The sequence below is a fragment of the Rattus norvegicus genome, chromosome 19, assembly GCF_021556685.1.
Source record: "Rattus norvegicus strain SHRSP/BbbUtx chromosome 19, alternate assembly SHRSP_T2T, whole genome shotgun sequence".
Taxonomy (NCBI): Eukaryota; Metazoa; Chordata; class Mammalia; order Rodentia; family Muridae; genus Rattus; species Rattus norvegicus.
The window spans coordinates 45,750,420-45,773,177 of NC_141552.1; the positions used below are offsets into that span (position 1 = coordinate 45,750,420).

Genomic DNA, 22,758 nt, shown 5'->3' on the forward strand with positions numbered 1-22,758 from the left:
GGGAGAGATGGGGTGGTACCCTCTCCTCCGGGGTGTGCTTGGCAGCTGTATGTGCACCCATTAGGCTTTAGGTGATTTTTCCCCCCGTTTGATTTTTAAGTGGGAGAAAGTGTGAGGGTCTACCCCCCAAACTCTCCCGGTTTCCTATGGAATTGTGGCCAAAGCCACAGCTTTTCTTGGCCTGAGAGGCATTGCTATGCATGTGATGGGGTAAGGATTCAGAGGTCTGGAGCCATCAGCTAGCCAGGGCCAGCATCTGTCACTCACAACACCAGGACATAGCTGTGAGCCCCATTTCTCTCCTCTCAGCCTTTTGCCTGTGAGTATTGCCTGCACTTCCCAGCCTGGATGAGGTTCGAGCAGAGCTACAGGTAGAGGAGGGATGCAGCTGAAGCACCCGGCAGAAGCAGGGAAGCAGACTGGCTGTGTCTCAAAACAAAACAGAACCAGTGCCCGTCAGTGAGGTGCAGCATTTTACTCCTCCGTGAGAGACCTGGCTCCCAGCCCTCTGCGATTGCCCCTCTGGTCAGTGTCATTACCAGTGATGTGTCACTGCCACACTTTCCCATAATACCAAGCAGGTTATGAGGTTTCTAGTGAAGCGACTTTACCTGGACATAACCTCTTTTAAGTGTGGAAATTGGAATGGGTTCTTAGGGAAGGAAACACCACCGTGGGTAAATGACCTGACAGGTGGTGGAGAGAGGCAGCTTAAATACCTGCCGAGTGGGAGGCTGGGAGATGGAGCTACTCATGTGATAAGGTTTGGATGGAGAACTTGTCTTTTTATTTCTTTAATTACTGCTTCCCTAACATTAATGATATTTGTTTTTTATGCAGTATTGCCAGCTAGACATGTGGCAGTGATATAAGTAAGAGACAGGGAGACATAAACTGTTTTATTGGAGAAGAAATACCCTCCTCGAGGTTGCTATGTGTTGTTTTTTTCCTTTTCTTATGACCTAGCACCCAATTTTTTTCCATGAAAGAGGATACTTCTCTCTCCTCTGCTATTTCTGCTCGAGTCTGTGCTTTGAAACAGACCCTGAAAACTGGCCATTGTCTGTCTTTCTCCTGCTTGAGGCTCGGATGCCACTGTGAGTTTGTTCCTAGTTAGGAATAAGAGAAAGCAGGCGGAGGGAGAGGGGCTGAGGCAGCTAGCTCTCTGCACTGTGGCTTGTGGCTTTTGGAAAGGGACACTTTGTGTACACTGGCACCTAAGCCATGTGCAGGAAACATGTCTGCAAACGTTTTTTATATAGCTTTGTTTTTTAAATAGATTTTCTTCATGAATCTCACATGTGTATTTGTATCATTTAATACAAACATTGAGATAGTGTATACCTTTTATATACCTTATATATATATGTATATGTCATACATATATAAGTGTATACCATATATATAATAGATAGTGTATACCTTTTATATACCTTATATATGTGTGTATATACCATATATAAGTGTGAGATAGTGTATACCTTTTATATACCATATATATGTGTCGTGTGTGTGTATGTATGTATATATATGAATATATATGTATATATATGAATGAGATAGTGTATATATATACCCTTTACGGCTTTTGTGAAGTATAATTGATTTGGAGTGAGCTGCATCACAGGTAGCATACATTTTCATACACTTGGTATTTTTATATGCTTATGAAACCATCACCATAATAGTCCTGAGCCTGTCCATCACCCTTCTAAATTTTCTTGTGCTTCTTTTGGCCTTCCTTCATCTTGGCCGCATCCATAGGGAACTGTTTCCGTCTTTATGCCTTAATTTGCCTTACTATGATCTTTATAAGTGGAATTGTTCAGTGGGGACTTCAAATCTTATTTCTCCTTAGAATAATTAGGAGAATTGTTGTGGCATGCTGAAACCTGTTGATCTATTGATGTGTGTTTGGGTGGTCTGTACCTTTTGGCTGCTGTACACAAAGCTGCTTAAATGCCTGTGTATAAATCTTTGAAACAAAGATTCTCATTCCTTTTGGATGAGTCCTAGTGGGTAAGCACCTGGGCCATGTGGAGGTATATGCTTACCTGTTTGGAAACTGATCGGCTTTTCCAAATGTGACCCAGTTTGTTGTGTTCCCCACCAACAGTATACATGAGTCCTGCTTCCTCTGCGACCTCTGCATGAATGAGGTCAACTTTCTTACTTTAGTTGCTATGGGAAGTATGTGCTGGCACCTCGGTGTTCTTTCTGTGTGAACGTTCTCAGTGTCCAAAACTTTCTAGGTGTGTGAGTGATTCTCCACCCACTTCCTAGGTGAAGTGTCTTTTTTCCTTGTTTAAGAAAAAACATTGCTCCTTTAAAGTTCTTCATACATCTTAGAAATAAGTCCCATTTCACATGTTCAAATGTAAATCTCCATGTTTCACACACACACACACACACAGGCAGGCAGGCACACACACACACACACACTGACCAGAGGTTGACTTTGGGTATCCTTGCATTATGTTTTGGGACATGGTGTTCTATTGAACCTGGAGCTTAGTTGCTCAGTTGGTCAGCACTTGGTCGAAGGATCCTCGTGCCTCTGCCTCCACAAACCAGATGATATCTGTGTAGCACTGTACTCAGCTTCTGATATGGCCGCTCGTGTCCCAAACACTTTACCCACTGAAACATCTCTTCTGCCTCTCCACTTCTATTGAAATCAAAGAATGGGCTGCCTTTGACTTTTAAGTTGACCAAGATGTGTTTCATAGCTCAGAGTATGGTTTTCCTTACAGAGCCAATTTTCCGTTTGCAGAGTCTGTTATGTATTCTGTGTTTGGGCAGATGGTCACTCAAGGAAAGGCTGTGCACTTGGGTGAAGGGGGTGGGAGTTTTGCTCAAACATTGTTTCCTGGCTGATTTCTTTTCCACTCGTTCTGTTGGCAGTGAAGACAGAGAGATTTAGATCTGGGCCTGTAGTTGTGGGTTTGTCTGGCCCGTGCAGTCTTGTCAGACTTTGCTCATTTATTGCTTGATCTGAGTGAGCACTTGGTTTGTCCTCAGTGAGGCAACGTGAGCCTTTCTTATCCCTGGCACTATGTGTGTGTGTGTGTGTGTGTGTGTGTGTGTGTGTGTGTGTGTGTGTGTGTGTGTATGCATGTGCACCTGTGCTTCTGTATGTATGCTGAGTCCAGGGTTTATAACCTTTCAAATGCTCACAGTACCCTACCTAACCAGTTCTGCAGACTGACACTTGTTCTCTTGGGGTTATGCAGTTATTAACCCTGGCCTGGCAAAGATGTATTTACATGTGACATGGATGGAAGTTCAGCGTCATGCTACCGTTTGTACAATGTAGTTTGCAGAAAGCTAAATGCTGTGTACGTTATTACATTGTCATCATTCTGATTTTGTCTTCCTGTTTCATAGTCATAGACCTCAAAACCATCTTTTTTTCGTTTTTAAATTTTTATTAATGTTTCCTCTTTATTAGTGGTTTTCAACCTTCCTAATGCTACAACCCCTTAATACAGTCAGTTCCTCATGCTGTGGTGACCCCCAACCATAAACTTATTTCATTGCCACTTTATAACTGTAACTTTGCTGCTGTTATGAGTCATAATGTAACTGTCTGATATGAAACTCCACAAGGGTTGGGAACCACTGGTCTGTATGTATTTAGGCATAAAAACTAAATGCAGTTATTTTAATAGAAATACCAAGAGGAGAGGCTTTGTTTTTGTTTTTTAATATTTTCTGTGTATCCTTTCGATATCAATATTTTAAAGATGCCTTTCAAAATGATGTGTATATTGCTTAATTCACTTGCAAAGCTAGGTGTTCATAAAGCTACCTTCCAAGATTAAATATGAAACCTGGTATACTTAGACCTGGTAAGAATTCGTGGTTGGTTAGGAGTTAACCGTGTCTAGGGGAAATAGCAGCTAGTAAAGCGGTCATTGTGGTTACATTCCTTTCGGTGCGTAAAGGTATCCAGCAGGGAGAGCTGGCATGTTAGCTCAGAGTGCACAAGAGGTTCAATATACTGTTTAATGCACTAGTGAATCAATTTACAGATGATATCTGGCCTGGTTTGGTAATTGGACTGTGTTTATTTTTTCTTTTATTCCAGGAGTCTTCCAGAGCCTCTCATGACCTATGAGTTACATAGAGACTTCATTGTTCCGGCCAGTAAGTATTATGTGGGTATACAAAGACTCAGATTTGTGCTTGATGGTGTGTACACATTAAATATTTCCACATGAAAATTTAACTTAATGGTTTTGCCATCTGTGTTAAAAGAAGAGATCATTTTAGAATTCACTTCCTTCTTTTGAAAGTGAACAAAAAAATTACATAGTATTCACTTCAGATACGTAGTATTGACCTGAGCCCACCGCTGCAGGGCATAGCCCACAGCTACAGGGCCCAGTACACTGCTGCAGAATAGGCCAGCGTTGAGCTTGCAGGAGGTCGGAGAGATGGCGGTTTTGGAGATGCTGCAGCCTGGAGATGGTTTCATTTACAGAGACATTTATTTGAACGTCACTGACAGGATCATTAGGAGACAATGCCACAAGCCCAGACCACTTGATAATGAATTGTGTAGGGTGCAGTGCTGAGAGAGAAGGCTGGTAGCTTTAACTTGAGCTTTGGTGTTTTCTGAGTACCCACTGGAGTATTTGTGCTAGCAGCGTGAGGAGAGAGTTGCCTGCTGCAGACAGACTGGGTGCATTCTTTCCCACATAGCTCGGCTTTTGTCCTTAGTGCATACTGTTTAATCATTCCTCTGAAGGATACTCAGGTAATTAAGAGGTAAGGAAATTGAGGCTGAGACTTACTAAGTAACTTCCAGATTATACAGACCGTTATGTAAAATTAGAACTGAACTCCACTGACTAGATTTTGCAATATTGGTTTTTAGAGATGCCCTGACAGTGGATGAAATTGTACCTCCACACCCCGTGAACATCATAGATTATGCACCAACAGTGGGTGAAATTGTACTCCCCACAACCCTTGAATCTGTTTTACAGTTTAATCTGTTGAAAAACTTAGAGCAATCCCATTGGTCCTGTATCACCGCAGCCTGATCATGGCTCTAAATGTTACCTTCTTGTGAGGTCCCAGCTCCAGCCTGAGATTTCCTAAGCTGTTACAGAAAGAATCGGTGTGTTGGCCACATTACACTCCACACAGAAAGGAAGGCCAGAATACAGCTGTGTTCAGAGTTACTCTGCAAGAGAGAGCTGGTATTGTGTGATCAGGCTAGAATACAGCTGTGTTCAGAGTTACTCCGCAAGAGAGAGCTGGTATTGTGTGATCAGGGAAGTGAGGAGGTTTCCTTGGCAAGAGCACGAGCAAATGCTTGATTTCTTCCCTGTGGCACTTTTGGCAAACGAAAGAAAGAAATTAAATTTACTTGGAGGACAGTTTCAGGTTGTGTTCATCTTAGAGCCTGGAAAAAGCCAAAGTGTGCCAGCTTGCATCTAGAATTCTCTGCATTCTGGAGAAAGCGTGATTATGGAATGAGGTTTTAAATCACCACAAGTTAGTGTCGTGAGAATTATTACCATATGTGACTAACGATGAAGTGTTCAGAACCTGATGTCAAATGTCTGTTACCAGATGAGGACGTTTCTACACATCAGGAGGCAATGAAGCCGGAAATGTGGGCTTTGCTGGTCTAGTTAGCTGTGCTACTGAGAATCTAATAGATGCTAGAGGCTCTGTCACCTGCTGGGTCGGGACTGTGTTTTTCTCCTGACCTTGTGGCCTTGGTGTAATGGTTTACATACTAATTTAAATACAGTTCCATTGTAAAGGAATACCTTACTTCCCGGAGTTACTGGCAGGAACTTGCACCTAAGTACACTTGTAGTTGGGAGGGCTCACACTAACTAATCTGTTTTAATGAAACTACGAGTGCTTAATGGGTTTGTTTACTTAGGGGTCTCTGTACTGGGCAGGGTTTGATGTCACAGTTTCCTTTCTTATGAGTACCTTCCTCTGCACTCTTTGGAAAGAGCTTGGGACTAGTTCCTCTGGCATTGCAAATGTACTTACGTACTGAATGCACTTACAGAATTCAGAGGGGTCTCATTCACAGGGAGCCTCCTTTTGCGGGTTGGTAAATTGGGATTGTGGTTAACTATCACTTCCCATTGGCAACAACACAGCCTGCTTTGCTTGGTCCCTTGTCTGCAGCTCAGTTGATGGCTAAAATGACCCCGTGCGGCCAGCCTTTGTGGCTGTCCCTCACACCAGCACAGGAACTGGTGTTTGATTGTTCTCCACTCTGTGACATGAGAATGCTGCTCCTCTCCTTCACTGAGAGTTCCTGGCCTCCGCCATTTCCTTTCAGTGCCTTATTTTCTATCATTTTCTGTCAAGAATGTGAGTTTATAATACAAAGATAAGAAGTTGGTTTTATGTTTTCGCTACATACAAAAAGTGCATATCTTTTTTTTTATTGTAAAAGAAAAACTGACTTAATATGGGAACATGTGAGAGGCATTTTTCAATTTCAGAATTGAAAGTCTTAAACTGTTTTAACCACATTCATTTGGTTTACTAACAGAACTAAAGTATCTCTTCATGAGAAGCTACACTATACTTTGAGGGGTAGTAGCCCACAAGCCACACATCTTGAATTGAGAGGATTGTGTTAACCTGTGCAAAGCTGATAGCGTCTACCTAGAAGCCTTCTCTGTGAAGCCGATTGCCTTTTCGGTGCTGTAGCCCTTGTTCTGTAGCCTACAGTCTCGACCCGCCCATGGTGAGCATGGACCCATCCTGTTGGGCTGGACTCACATTGGACTTAGCATGAGATAGACAATTTAATCCTTGGTACCTGGCATCAGGTATTGAGAACCGTCTACCCACTGGTCGCTCTAACTGGAACACTTGTGTTTCCTTGTTGCACATGTGTCTTCTGTAGTCTGGTTACTTGTGCAGCACGCTGAGTAACCACACCATTTCTGATGAGAGACAGCTAATTTAGCATCCGGGCATGGCATTTGCATAACGAGAGCCTTCTATTCTCTTCTGTTGGGACACACAGGAGAAAGGATGCGGAATTATTGTCAGTACAGGGGTCAAACATGCAATGTCTCCTGTTTCCTGTAGGTGGGTGAGGACCACAGTAATGTTTGCATGGTGACTGAGGCTGGCGTGTCCCATAGGAACTGCTTGACAGGTTACTGATTGTAACTTCCTTACAATAGTATTGACACATGGCATTTACATATTAGACCATTGCATTGTCTGCCTGTGTGTTTCTGTTAAGCTCTAGTAGGCTTGCTTATACTCCAGTCTCTGTTGTTATGCAAGTAAATAGACACAGAAGTGTGGTGATGCTGATGTGCCGTTTCTCAGTTGATTTTTCTTTTTTCCTATCACAGCAAACTTGCACAATGGGAATTTGGGGTATGGTCAAATTAAGTACCCTAGGAAAAAATGTTACATTTTCATTCTTTGTCAGCTGATATCAATGAAAATACTGTAAGGTGCATATAGAGTAAGTAATGGAAAATAATGTAATTTAGCAAAAATTTGGAATAGGAGGTCTATGTTACCTTATAGAAGTGCCTATTAATAGAAGGAGGTGATGTCAAAACAGTATAAGTTGAAAAACTTAAAAAAATAGCAGACATAGGAAGAGACAGGTATGTGTGTGAGAGACAGAGAAGGAGGGAGGGAGGGAGGGAGAAAGAGAGAGAGAGAGAGAGAGAGCGCACGAGCGTGAGTGAGCTTGGTTTAATGAACTGTAGTAGTGAAGAGGAGTGTGAAACATAAAAGGGAAGTCTCTACTCTTTCTCAAATAGCTTTAAAATGTTGTTCGTGGTTAGATGTGAAGAATGCTATCACTAGAGGGCAGGAAACTTACCTCTTTAGCTTATATTTCTATGTGCTGAATTCCAAAATAACAAACTTGAATTTTATTGTAGGGTGCTGCTTCGTAGTGCCAGGGTAGGCTCCGAAGCCAGTAGTTTTCTGTCACAAAGCCTTCAGAGTTCTAAATTTTTGATAATAAAATTGCTGTCTTTGACAGTTTTCATGTCAGTGGAGCCTATGACTGCTTCTTCAGAGTTTCTGCTTTTATTTTGTTATTTAAAACTCAAAAGCATTGACATGAGATTATATTCTTCTTACTAATCATCTTCTTCAACATTATACAGTCTTTATTGGCATCTGTAGATTTCTAATATGAAGCCTCTGTAGTTCTTTTGCTTCTACTGTTTTGATGTTTGCTATTTGAGGCCTCTTGTGTCCCGCAGGCCAGGTGGTTCCTAGGTACAAATTCTGGTCCTTTTTCATATACTGATAATCGGTATGAAGCCGGCATTCTAGTTGTAGACCCATATTATAATCATCTGAGGACAGCTCAGCTGTCTCTGCACCCTTAGAAGTCGGAGTAACAGTGCTTGCCCTTCCTGCCCTGTGTCTCTGGACCTCCCAGCACCGTCCACTATAGGGGCTCCCTGTCTCTGTCCCTCCTTCCCTTTATGCCCTGCCTCACCCTGGCGCTCCCTTGCAGGCTCCTACGTGGCTTGTGTGCCTTCTCTTGGTTAGGTATAGTCAGTCAGCAAATAAAGCATGAGTTCAGTTTAGAACTGCCCGTTTCTGAGGTACCTAAATGATATAACTTGGTCATAAATTTTAGGGGAGATTCACTTGAGCCTGTAGCTAAAAGGATCCTGTCGTTGATATTGGACTTGTGGTTCCTGGTGGATCACCCAAGACTGCAGACTGTCACGTGTGCTGTGAGCTGTGGAGAACAGGTGTTGATCAGGGGGCTGGCACTGGAGCTGCCTGTGCCCTTAACACCAACCCTGGGAAGGCATGCTTGGGGAAAGGCATAGCTCATGCATACATGAAACCATGTGGGAGTTACTTGCAAGGTGGAGGGACAGTTTAGCCTTAACAGTGGTGACAAAGATACTTTTGAAGAAAAGTTGCCCACAGCGATTAAATTCATTCCTTCTTCAGCTCCTAATCAAACTATTATAAACCGTAGTTTGATTCTGAGTACTCTGTTGACCACTTTTCCCTTTTCCTTCTTAAAATAGAAAGTGGCAGCCCAGAATCCCGTGTCAGTGCCATCCACTTCTTGGTACACAAACTGCCAGAGAAGAATAAGGAGATGCTGGATATCTTGGTGAAGCACCTAACCAAGTGAGTGACTCTTTCCTATCAGCCCTCCCTCAGTGCCACCAGTGCTGCCATTGTTAGTGGAGCTGGCCGTGTATCCCCAGTCCCAGGGGCCAGACCTGAGGACCAGGCTGGCCATTTGGCCCACTCTGTGTATTGGACAGGGTGGTGAAATAGAATGCCTGTTGATGCTGTGTGAGTAGCTTAAAGCCACTGCCAGCAGCTTGGTGAAAGGAGAGGCGTTGATTGTATATTGTCCTATACAATTGAACACAATTGTGTCTCCACAATGAACACATTGTGGAGATAGGAATGTGAGTCTGTTAGCAGATTGGGCTTGGTACCCAACACATCTAGCACTGATTTTGAACATGTCCTTTAGGTTCGTTTAATCTAGTAGTGGGTTCATCCATGTGTTACAGTCCCGTCTATAAAAAAGCAGCTCCCAAATCATCATTTTGGTGAATGTAAAATGTGAATGAAGAACGGTGTTTGGAACTCGTGTCTTCTCTAAAGAAAACTGAGCGCCATTTAAAAGTGCCAGTGGACACATAGTTGGACAAGGAAAATGGTGGCTCTGCTCGGTGGAGAAAAACAGATTACAGTGAATGTTAAAATGACTGCAGCTAGGTAGCTAGCAGAAGAACAAGGCGTGTTAAGACAGTAGCGAGCATCTCTTGTAGTAGGAAGTCCTGAGTTAAGTGTAGGGCCCGGAGCACCTTTCTGCTGTGCTCCCCGAGTGGCAGGGCTGGAAGGAGGGAGTGAGCGTGTGCTGATGAAGCAGATCTAATTGCCTGGCATCTAGACGTCTGTGGTAGCACAGGGATGGTGATCTGAGGAAAGATGGGTATCCTCAGCTGCTTTTTCTCTTATGTCCTGTGATTTGTGGAGTAAGACACACTTGTTGAAACGACAAGCAGTATGACTTATGCTTGTGAAACGGACTATGATTAATTTAGGAGATTCCATTTTTATTTCCAATCATTGGTTCAAGACAGCTGCACCGTGCTTTCTATCTACATAAATCCACTTGTCTGTCTAATGTTGAGTGAATACATGTAAGAAATGATGACAGCGGCCATTGAAAGAAAGGCTGCTTAGAAAGGAGCTAGCTAGTATGAGGTCTCTCTTCAGAGGGAACGACTTAACGGAATTGTCCTTCATTCTGGCAAGGTCCCCAGCTGTGCTAGTCTCCATTCCTGTGACACACATCTGAGAGAGGCAGCTGAGGTGAGGGGTTTGTCTTGGCTCCCTGTCTCAGGTCTTCAGTCTGAGGTCAGCTGATCATGCTCAGGCCTGAAGTGAATCAGAGTATCAGCATGGAAGGAGCCTGTGACTGTGGAGATTGGTTATAGAGGAGAAGGGAGGAATGGAGGACAGGAAAAGGGGAGGTGGCATCGGGAGGGGACAAACCAGTCTCGTCTGCGTGTGCTGGCTGCTGTTTGGTTCAGACACTTTGCGTCTTCTGCCTGTCTGTACGTTAAGGAAATACAGATACAGAATATTGAGTGCTCTATTACTGTGGCCACCCAACTAAGATTTTTTTCCCTTCTAAATCAATATTAGTGTGTCAAGTCACTCGAAGCAGAATCTAATGACAGTGGCGAATTTAGGAGTGGTATTTGGACCCACTCTGATGAGACCACAGGAAGAGACTGTTGCGGCCATTATGGACTTGAAGTTTCAAAATATCGTCGTAGAAATCTTGATCGAAAACCACGAAAAGGTACCGCTTTTCTTCTTTGATAGTACCTGTGAGTGTGGCTTGTGAACTTGTGCGTGCTTTGTTTCTAGTCTGCTCCTGTCTTGTGCTTGCTGTGGACTTATTCCTAGGAAGTTGACATTCAGTTGTCTTCTGCCGGAGTTGTGTGAATCTGACCCTTACCTGGTCTCCTCATTGCTTCACTGATGAACATTGTATCCAGATGCAAGTGAATACACAGTGCAGATGCCACTGTGGACAGTTTAGTTTCCTAATTAGTTGACTCTTTTCATTTCTGTCCTTGGATTTCTTCAATTTTATGTGTTAGTTGCTTGCCTTATACCCTTGGTTAAGCGAGGGCTTTTTAGCTCAGGGAAATAAAAATGTGAATGGAAGTAATATGGAGCCAGGGACCTGCTGGTCACCCTTTTGTGGTGACAAATTTCCTGTGGAGGGGGGCAACTTAGAAGGAAGAGGGGCTTACTTCGGCTCATGACTTCAGTAGTTTCTAGGAAGCACGATTACTGTTCGGGGCCTGTGGAAGTGTGGTGAATCATGGCAGTGCTGTGTGAGAGTGGAGGCTGGAAAAAAAGAGACCAGAAGGCACGTTTCTCTGTCATGAGAATTCTCTCTCAGGAGCCAGCCAGGAGCATCGCTTACGTAGAAGGCTGTGTCCCTTTTGCCTCTGGTTAGAGCTACAGAGCTTCAGTCTAGAGCATGGGAGAAGATTTGCTTCAGGTCCTGAGTGTGGCTGTGTCAAGTGTGTAGCCTGCCCCATGGCAGTGTGTGCTCTGCGGGGAATGCAGCTGACTGGCTGGGGTCACTCAGGGTAGTGTGTGTACGAGAGGGTGTTTTTTGTGCCCAGTGTCCTTTGCTCGCCTCCTCCCCTTCCTCAGGACTAAGTTTCTTCCTGTTAAAAAAAGCACTGACAAGCGCTCAGGGTTGAGCGAGGCACCCTTTTACCCTTAACAAGACAAACAGTTTAAGAAAAAAGCACTGTTGGGTGGGGGCAAAGTCCGTAGCCTTTTCGGACCTCTCCTAGTTAAAAGTTCATAATTATGCTTCTCCTCTTACCCTAAGAACTTCAGCTTGTTACCTGCACTGCCACATCTGAGCACTGGGGGAAGACTTTCCAGTTCAAAGTCATCTCTTAGGTGGCTGTTGTGTTGTTCAGGCAAGAGGTGACTTTTAAAAATACTTAAGAGTCTTTCAAGAAGTCCTAGAGGGCCCCACCTCTTCTGTCAGCTAGAGTTCATGGCCTTGCTAGCTTCCTGTGGTTGCCTGTAAGGCAGGGGATGCGAGGACTGTAAAGACACACGGTCGCCCATTTGTGTGCTTAAAAATTGTAATATATGCCAAGCTTGTAGCAGGTCCTGGGACAAAGCGATGAAACTGGAAGGCTTGGTTGGGAAGTAGGTGACAATCATGTTGAGGGCTGAGTACCTCAGCCTACCATTCTTGCAGCTTGTTTTCTTAGTCGATGTCTCTCTCGGCCTGCTTCTCTCTGCCGGACCATTGAGCACAGTGATACTTTTGTGTGTTGATGCTACCCGTTCCGTCCACAGGGAGTGATTGCTGATGAACCTGGCACACCCTGTGGGCCATGGGGCAGTGGGAAGGATGGAGCAGACAGACGTTCCCTTGGAGCCAGCTGAGAGCAGAGCTCTCCCTGGGTCCTGGGACTTGCTGCTTGTTGGAGCAGCAATGGTGCGCGTAAACTTGTATTTATCCTGGCAGTCTGTCAGATTTTACTGATGTGGTAAAGACAGTTTGTTTGGGACAGTGAGTCTTACTGTCTCGGTAGCATCTGGTGGTGAACTTATGCCTTCATTTATGGTCCTGTCACACTGCCATTGAGCCTCGGCATGTACTGAGTCACCAGGGAGGATGGCTACTGTTCACATTTAGAAAAATACATCATTAGACCACCACCTTCTGAACGTGACAGTCACTCAACTATTATTACATTCAGTCTTGATTAGGGACTCGGGTGCAGTTCATCTATGAGAACTGGGCTTGGGGTCTTGCTCTTGGGTAAGGGGGACTCACACCCCTTCTTCTGGGGAAATGACCACGTGATGTTTCTGTAGGAATGTGGTGATGGCTCTCTGCATTGATAGGTTCATAGAGATTTCTGGTTAGCCCTGGTGAACCAATCCCTGTCTCTAGGCAGAAGAGGGCAGCCGTGCATGCAGTTCTCAGAAGTACAGTATTTTAGAGCCAAGCTGACCGAGTTTGTGGTTTTTCTCTGCCCTTCTGTGGCTGGACACAACCTATACAGATGAAAAGTGCCAAGATATTTCTCTCTCTCTCTCTCTCTCTCTCTCTCTCTCTCTCTCTCTCTGTCTCTCTCTCTCTGTCTCTCTCTCTCTGTCTCTCTCTCTCTCTCTCTCTGTCTCTCTCTCTCTGTCTCTCTCTCTGTCTCTCTCTCTCTCTCGTTAATTGAAACAGAATTATATCACTTCCCCAACTCTTTTTCCTTCTCCAGCCTCTCCCAGCCTCCCTGCCCTCACCCCTCCCATACCCCCTCCTTCGTTATCTGTGCCTTACATCTAGGAGCTGTGATGTGGGTGTCTCTCCTGTGGCTGGGCTCCCACGATCTGCTGGTCCCTTTCTTGGTCCAGTTGCCATTTTCTGTGACAGTTCCATTGCTGTAAAGAGAGGCTTCTTTGGTGAGGGTTGGTCACCATGCTTATCCAGGAAAAGTGGAGAAAGGTGGGCAGGCTCTGTAGGGAGGCTGGAGGCTGAAGTATGAGGTAATGTGGCTGTGCAGAGGTGATGGTCTGCGTTCATTTGCAGTTCCTCACTTCCTGGCTTCCTCTGACTTCCCCTGTGTATTGCAAAGTTTTTTAAATTTTTATTTTTCTGAACAGTTTACTGGGCTGCATGTCATAGATGGGGCCTGCTTTAAGGAAGAATAAATCTGCTGACAAGAGTGTTTGTGAGAACTGCATACAGATGTGTGTCTATATTAGCCACATGCTTCTATTGGACCTGAAAGTAGTGAGGGATTGAGTTCCTCTGACAGACATTTAGGAATAAGAAGCACAGAGGAGAGTGAGGCTAGGAGGCTTGTGAGGAAGGAGAACATTACCGCAGTGCCCAGCCCGAGGGGAACGTACAGAAGAGAGCAGTGCATATGGTGCCCTTGACAGAGCAGACAGGAGGGGCAGCAGCAGTTGAAGGTGGTGTTTTATTCTCTTCGTGCTTATTTTCCTTCCCCAGGCCTGGGGAAAATGTTGAGTGAGTGTAGGAACATCACCAAAGTAAAGAGGAAGTGCCATGCTATTGAAGCAGAAGATCTCCAGCTGGGTCTTGGAGTGAGGAAAAGGCTTAAGTTCGTGTGCTTCAGAGGCCATGATTTCCAAGCCCCTTGCTTGTTCTTATAAAATCCATATGTACTTGCTAGGAAACTCACTCCATATGTCTTGCTTTCTTCTGCACACTAAACATTAAGATGTTGTTTTAAAAGGAGTGTTCCTGGGCCAAAAACATTATCAGGGTGGTGTGTGTATTTTCTTTTCTTTGCAAGACAGAAAATTGTTTTTCCATTGTAAAATGGGTACTCTGAACCTCCCACAGATTTTCCAACTGTGGTTGTAACCATGGCTTTGTGACTTTTACGTATTTGTCATACATTAATTCAGAGCACTGTTTGCCGAGGGCCTGTTGCGAGTTAGATGTGTGTGATTTGGGGAAGCTAAATATGAGAGTCGTGTTATAGGAAAGGAAAACTCAAGAAGTAGCCATGAGATACAGTATGGGAAACTGAGAACATGCTGAGGCTGAGGACTTCATAGGGAAGACTATGTCAGCTTTGGGGTGAGGGTGTGTGTGTGTGTGTGTGTGTGTGTGTGTATTGAGGAGTATCCCTGAGAAGCTAGGCATTCCTTGGATGCCCTGTAGAGTGTAGGTGTGAAGACCATATCATAAGGTAGGAGATGGTTACTCGGAGAAGATGTCACAAAGACATAGGAGATGAGGTTAGAAAGGGGGGTGTGGCTGGGTGCCGACAGGGTGGGTGTGCCACTGGAGGCTCTCAGGACAGCTCTCAGGACAGCTCTCAGGACAGGTTTTAAACTTTCTTGTAAACTTGAGTCAGGCAGCTCAATAGACTGGGGTGTGTAACAGCAAGTAGAGGTATATGTAATCTGGAGGGAGGGCTCTGGTAGATTAAGGGCACGGTCAAGATGACAACGCTTTCCAAGGTGAACAGCACCACTCAGCAGAATCTGCTGTCTGTTTTCTATGGCTCTCGTAGGAACCTGTAAGAACTCTGTTCTGGGAGATCTGAGGGAAAGTCACCCTCAGCAGGCAGGATAATAGTTCAGGACATGAGATTGGCTTTTAGTTCATTAAAATACAGAATTTGTGTCTTTTGACTGTAATTGGAGGTTTTGTGTTTACAGACATTTAAAATACATGCTAAAAACATGAAGTCATCGTTGAGCATGGCGCATGCAAAGACTGAGGCAGATGGGCATTAAGTTCCAGGCCACCTTGCTGAGGGAGTTTGACAAGACTGGTTTAGTGATAGAGTAGTTATTTACCTAGCACAGTCTTGTGTACTGTTCCCCTCCTAAACAAGAACAAAACCAACAAACAGCCCAACTGTGTATGTATGCCCCGGCCTAAGGAGGTTCAGTGGAGACCTGGGAGGGGGGGCGAAAGAATGGGGGACAGGAGGCTCGAAGAAGGAGAGCAAGTCTGTGGTCTGATCAAGCTCTCAAACTTTAATTAAAAACAGCGGCTTATAAAGACAAGCAGGCGGGAAGGTCACCCAGGACCCAGGACCGATTTCACTACCCTATAGCCCTAAACTGCAAATTGATAAGTACAGGTAACTGGCTAGGTTCTCAGAGGGTGTAAGTGGGCCTGACATTCCCGAAACACTCCTCAGACAGAGGGTGTGTAAGTGGGCTTGGCTCCCAGCATATGTATTCAGGAACTCGTGGTCACATGCCTGATTCCCTCAATGTATGTGACGATACCTCCATAGGTGTAAAATTTGTATGTAAACTGCCCAGGGACAGATGAGCTTGTTCATGGGACAAGAGCAGGTGCGGGTATCTGGGCTTGGACTGTGAGTGTCTGATGCCGACACCTTGTGCTTTGTTGCTACAATACAAACACTGTCCTTGAGAAAATATCAAGTTTTTAGAATCAGTGATAAAAGAGTAGTCATAAGAGATCCTATGTGTCAGAGTGGCCTTAAGCATACCAGTGGCTGCCTGTGACACGAGATGTGGGAAATGGCAGGTGTCATGGAGTCCTGCAGGAGTGACCTTTCTGTCAAGAGTAAAAGTCAACTCTTGAGGGTCTAGGAAGGCAGGAATAGGAAGTTATAAGTATAGGTTTCCCCTATGTTTCGATGCCGCTTGTCTCACGGTACTGCTGGAGGGAAGGCCGGAACACTATCAGAAGGGAGGGACCCAGAAGGACCAGCGGTGCTGAAGACTGAGGAACATCTAGTTGGCGCTTCTTGTTTATGTGGACGTAAGGAGCTGTTTAGAGAGACAGCAGTAGAGGAAATGAAACCTCCTCAGGCCTGTGCGCATTGAACCCATGGTTAGATTTCATACATTTTAATGCACTAAGGTCTACAACATGACTGTCCATTCAAAGGCCAGTGAAGATCCTAAAGAACTCTGAGAACATCAAAGAACACATTAATGCTAGGCCGTCTTTCTTGGGATTTTTACTTTCACATTAATGCAAAAACACGTATAACGCCTCTCCACCAAATCAGTTATGGAGGATTAGGGCTGTAATCCAGGTTCTGGCTGGCTTCTCAGTGTGATGGAATGGTTTGGGCTGACCTGAACCTCATTTAGTTCAGTTTGCTCAAGTATTTCACTGATTCTCATAGAGATAAGAGGTCATAGAGTTTGTCCTAGGATCGACCTTTATAACTTGTAGTCTCTTTAGACCCCAGAATACACAGAGACCATTAAACCTCTGTTCACATAAAACTTTTTGTTGACGATTTTCTTGATAGCTTTTTCAAACTAATCATGTTAGCATTTAGAATGAGGAGCCTTGTGCTACTAATTTATTCTGGTTTTGGTGAGCTTGATCCAAAGCCAGATTACACATGGGAGGAAGGACTTACAGCTGAGGAGCTGTCTCCATCCGGCTGGTCAGTGGCCTGCCCGGGAGGCATTTTCTTAGTTAATTGCTACAGGAGGGCTGTCTCACTGTGGTCCACGCCATCCCTAGGCATGCGGGCCTCGGCTGGGTGAGCAAGGTCGCTGAATAAGCAAGTTGCTGGGTGGTTTCCAAGTCAAGCCTTCCTTGACTTCTTCCAGTGACGATGACGGGTTATAACCTGTGAGCCACATCAATCCTTTCCTTCCCAGTTGGGTTTTTGTTGGTTTTGTTTTAGTCAGTTTGGTTACAGCAACAGAAAGCAAACGAGGATAGGACTGTATGAGATTTTTCTTGGTTTGAAATAGAGATCATTTGTGGTGATCGTGCTCGGTGCAGAATGTCAATATCTGTGTCATTTCTGGACGTTTCTATCCTATGCTCTGTTTTTATTGTTGTTGTTGTAAATTCATATTATAAGCCTCCTGTCAGCCAGCACCCTGCCCCCAATCGTAAATAACAGAGGATAGATGGGAAGGATGCTGGGAGTCAGCCACTCAGGATGGAGAGTGCTCTGGGGGTAGGTGTACGTACATGGAGTGTGTCTTTTCCTTGTCATTATGACCCAAACAATACCATGTAACAACCTTTTAGCTTTCAGCCAGCATCTGCATTGATCAGCTATATGGGTAATCCAGCCATGACTCAGGGAGGCGGTGCTCACATCAGACGCCAGGACTGTGGTGTTTTATTCAGTGTGCTCAAGTGTTCTCACAATTAATACCTCACAATTAGTATCACATACTGCAAATGACCAATTCCCAGCAGTCATCAGCAGGATGTTAAACTGTGGGCACATACAGAATACTCTCCAGATGTCCCCTATGTCACCAGTGTTTGTCTCTAGTGTTGACCATTCCATGCTTTGGATTTGCATTCAGACATGACTTTTAAAAAGGCTCTCACAGTGCAGGAGACTTTTCAGGGAGAAGGAAAAACAGCGATGACAGGATTCCCGAGTGTAGCTGAGAGCGAGGGCACGGGAGAGAGCACCTTCTGAGGGTGTCCCTTCCCAGGGGACTTGGTAGTTAGAAGAGAAGATCTGGGGGAAGGAGGCATTCTGAAGTACGTGGGTGCCCAGCTTAGAGAAAACCCTGGCATGGGCTCCAGAAAATGGGGGGAAGGTGGGGCTGCGATAAAAGAGGACAGGCTCTCTGATGTCTTACAAAGCATTCTCAGTACAAGTCCGACCCATTTGCCAGGAGTGAGCTTTTGATTGAGCAAAGGAAGGGCAGGTGTCGGAGATGAGTCTGGAGCAGGGTTGGAGTAAAGCTTGCTGGCCTCAGAGCTCTTGCCCACCCTGAAATACTCTGTAGAAGTGTCTGGAGTATTGGAGCTGCAGAGACCAGTCCTTGGGCCTCCAGGTCGCACACAGACTGAAAAGTGAGAGTGTGGAGCCTGATCCCACCCACTCCTGGCACTTTCAGGGTGTTTTATTCCCAGCACACCGGAGGGAATCAGGTGCTGCGTGCAGTGGGTGTGGGCAGGCAGAAGTGCATGGGCTAGATTTCTGCCTCTGCACCCAGGGCTCGGTTTTTCTCTGTAAAAACGAAGCTGCACAGTCTTCAGAGTCTTCTCCACATTGCTGCGCAAGACAAAATTGGGAATAATAATTTCAAAACCCAGTACGCCAGGCCTAGTTCAGCTCCCTTTACGAAGAATCTCTGAGATAGTTTATAGACAGTTTGTCTGTCATCAGGAGTGCTAACAGACAGTTCCTTGTGTGGGGCTTTCCTTCCCTAAATTTCCGGGCTTTTCCTGTGATCTCTTCAGCCTCCCTGCAGCATCCTCCCCTGTCGAACAGGAAACCAAAGACCGTCCTTGAGTAACCAGGACAGGGAGGGCTGGGGAGGACCTGCATCTCATGCTGAAAACAAAGTGCACCATCAGGCTACGCTAAAAGTAGAAAGTGGCTGAGCTGACATTTGAACCAGCTTTTTTGTCTTTTAAAGCCTGTTTTTTAACTGATAAATATGTCTGAACAGTTACATTTTAAATAAAACAACTGTAGCAATTTGTGGCATTTTGAGAAAACCAAAAGATCAGGTGGTTTTCAGAACAAGTGGATAAGACAGGGAAGGGGCTCCTTCCGTGCTGCCTCACTTCTTTTTCCCTTCCCGGTCAGTCTCAAGTGTGGTGGATGCTCCTCACCTGGGATTCAGCTCCTCTGCCAGGAGGTTCAGGGGGTGTTGGCCTCACAGCTCTGGTTTCCATTGCCTGCCTTGTGTCCTTATTGCGGCTGTCGCAATGGCGGCTCCCTGGCATTTCCTAAGTGCACCCCTCTGTTCTGTATCTGATGTCACCATCTCAGTTACTGTTGTGTTCAGCAGCCCCGAGGTAGATATTAGGTTGTCTGTCTCTCACACGTGGGGAAGCTAGGCTTGGATTAAGAATTTGATGAAGGTTGCAGAGTTCCTAGGAATCCAGCCTAGGACAGTACAGTTTCACAGTGACTTTCTGGCCCCTTTTGACTTCCCTGGCTTTTAGAAGAAGGCTTAATTGTTTAGGGAGTTGGATTATCCTAAGTTGATTTTAAATAACAGATTTGAAATATTTGTGGATCACCTGCCGGATGCCTGAAAACATTTTCAGAAGCCTGAAGTTACGATAAACATTCTAAGTAGAACATTCTAAGTAGAAGATTCTAAACAGCAGTAAAATGGGGTGGAATGAAATTTTAGATTCTTGAACTATAAGAAAGTCTTGAAAATAAGTTACACAGTTTTCATGAACAAGGTGGGATAGTAAAGCGTGTATTACTGAGTAGGTTAAACAACCCTTACTCGGAGTGCTTAGGATCAGGGTTTCAGGTTCCAGGCTTTGTAATTTCCAGGATATTGAAATAAATTCATAGGCTTTACCAGTTTTGAAATCTAATCTAATCTAACCTAGTTTAATCTGAACTGAAAGCACAAATAAATGCTTTAAAATTTGAAAGTTTTGAGTGTCACGTTGACGTGTGTGGCAAAGCTTTTCTTATTCAGGTTTCCTGTTTGGGGATGCTCACACGTATATAACAGTGAAGTTCTCAACCATATTCTCCAGCAGGCTGGGATACGTGCAGAGGAAATGCTCCCATGTTTTCCAAAGGGTCCCTGCTACCTGTGCATATGCAAAACTTAGAGAAAATGTAGGCCTCAGTCACTTCCTTTGTTTCTTTTTTTAACCTCTGGGTCTACCTACCTCTGCAGTGTCGTACAGCACGTTGATACTGAGACTCCACTACCCAAACCTTCTGAGACCTACTCACTATGCACACGAGCCTCTTCATCGCTGTTTGCAAGGTTTGGTCTCCTCTTTTTTAGGTCTGTAGTTGTAAGGCTCAAAGCGAGTCTTAACTACTGGGAGACCCCCAGGTGGACACGAGAACGGAGTTCGATGCAAACGCAAGAGGTTTATTTTTCTAGCTCATTGGGGTCGACCCTCAATCAGCCCCTTGTGTCAAGTGACTAGAAGGTGACCCCAAATGGCTATAACAAGCAGTTTTTACAGTTTTTAGGGGTACAGGTTACATCAGCAAGGTTATAGTTTAAACTTATTGGCTAAGCATATTGACCATTGAATCTATTGGCTAGCAAGCATATGACATGCATTTGAACTCTAACTAGGACCAGAGGGTCAGGTGACTCCCAGTCAGTACATTCTGCGGTTTTTCAAGAATGTCTCTGCTCCTCTGAAGAACCGTGGGTGGAGAATAGAACTTGGCCTAGTCTTGACCAGAAGCAAGAAGCTCATACTTGGCCTAATCTTGACCTGAGGCAGTGAGTGTAAGGTGAGAGCCCCTAGGGTCCTTCACAGGAACCCCATAACCTTCCTACTTTCTACCAGGCTAAGAAGCCTCGTAATAGCTCTTACACTTCAGTAAGAACTAGGGTCCTTCGTAGTCCCATAGTCCTGGGCTAAATGGGATCTGGGCGGAGTCTTAGTTTTTCCTCTTATAAGCCTTGAGTCAGGCTATACAGAAACTGGGCTTGTTAGTGTGAGGTTCCTCATGAGTACCCAGCCTGAGGGGTCCTCCATGGTAGATCTCAGATGGAGGCAGGATGGGGAGACAGAGAACCCAGGGTCGGTAGGTTTGACTAGGGGTGCAGAGGCTGCAATCGGAAAGCTCTTTCCTGGACTCTTGATGACCTCCAGGTGCTAATCAAGGCAGTCTTGAGTTCCTGCTGACACTAAAATCAGTTTCCATCTCCTTTGATTTGCCAGGGTTTTCATTACACATACAGCACCTGTCAGAGTGTGGGAGAGAGTGCGAGATGCCTACAATTTAGTTCATTCTCATAATCAGGTTCTTCAGTGGTTTTGATTTAGCTCAGTTGTATTTATATGCTATAGCTTTGGGTATCTCCTATGTGACATCAAGAGTCTGGTCACATAGCTTTAGGTGGAAACTGGTCCCTTTGAAACATTCCAAACCCAGACCTCTTCCAAACCTGACCCTTAGCATCACAATTTTATGCCTAGACCCTAGCAGTGCCATCTTTCAGGTCTTGTCTTTTTAACCAGTGTAGCCTGTTAGAGCTTCCTCTTCAGCCCAGTTACAGCAGCAATGTACAGTTTACATTATCTCCCCTCCCTGCCTCCTGCCTACCCACCCTGCCCTTCCCTGTGAAAGTAACTTATTCTCCTCTTGTAATTGTCTCCAAGGTTTACTGCCTGTCTCTGCTAACCTAGGCCTAGTCCTGGAAGCTTCTAGCCTCTGTACCATCTAATCTAGTCCTAGAATATTTTCAGCCTCAGAGACTTACAGCTGAATACGCTCGCCCTTTTTTGTTCTTTTAGAGCTCTGATTAGCTGGTTCAACTCAGCTATGCTGGCTCAAACTCTTCTGTGATTCAATCCGGCTTTTCTCTTGGCCTCTCTGACTGAATTGCTCTGCTTGGCCTGAAACTAACTCTGGCAACCTTTCCTAATCTTCTGGCTCCTTCTCATTCTCTAGCTCATTCTGTCTTCACCTGTGCCCAGCTTGTTCTCTCTTCAGTCTGTCTCTGTAAAACTCTCCCAGCAAACCTGCCTCCTTCTCCCTCTCTGTGCTGTTCTTCTCTCCCTCTCAACTCTATTGTGCTGCTCTCCACAAACTCTACTGTATTCTTCACTCTCTCTTCCTGTGCTGTCTGTCTGTCCTTTAAGGAGCTTCCCTCTCCTCTCTCTTCTCATGAGAGTTGGTCATATCCTATTCTGTCAAATCTTTCTCTGATTTGTCACTTTGCCTGGCACTCAATTAGACATCACTTTCAAACATGGGTGCTTCCTTCTACAAATTTTATCTTTATTGGTTGGGATTAAAAGTGAGTACTAAGGGTTTTTCTGTATTCCAGCCAAAGGGTCTAAGGTTGTGTGCTAAGGGCTGAGCCACACCCTAACTAGAAACAGGGTCAAATATCCTCATGCACAGGCTCGTTCTCGGGAGTGGTTTCCCAGGATGCTGATCTCTGCTCTGAAGTCCTGTGTTCTTTCTCATTCTTCTGCACCTCATTGGCCTTCTGGTCTGGCGTTCATCTGGCCTCTGAGCATTGAAAGTCCATTTCTACACCTGACATAATTTCCCCTGCCAGGATTTTTAGGGAGTCTCAGAATGGCAACCTGGGCCTGTGAGGAAACTGGGAACCTAAAAATTTGTGAGTGGTATCGTTCATGGAAGTTTCTGGAAACTCTACCTTTCTTGCCTTCTGTTCTTGTGATAGTTTCTCTGAAGCCTGACAGGAGAGACAGGGAAGTCACGAGTCTGATTCCTGTCTTCCTCACCAGGAGCACCAGCCAGAGGAAATCTCTCAGTGCAGTAGTACTCCCTCGGATTA

The 22,758-nt window shown here is 45.0% G+C and overlaps 1 protein-coding gene across 17 annotated transcripts in view; it reads left to right on the plus strand.

Annotated features, from left to right (window-relative positions):
• The window catches only part of Arhgap10 (Rho GTPase activating protein 10), a 267,994-nt gene that overhangs the window by 168,353 nt on the left and 76,883 nt on the right, over positions 1-22,758 (plus strand). For all 17 annotated transcript variants that reach the window (XR_015643473.1, XR_015643474.1, XR_015643476.1 and 14 more), the window contains 3 exon segments: positions 4,091-4,149; positions 9,030-9,135; positions 10,678-10,837. Coding sequence is in view for 12 of the 17 variants with exons in the window: in XM_087595148.1 (XP_087451274.1) it covers positions 4,091-4,149; positions 9,030-9,135; positions 10,678-10,837 (325 nt within the window). In the remaining 5 variants the exon portion in view is untranslated.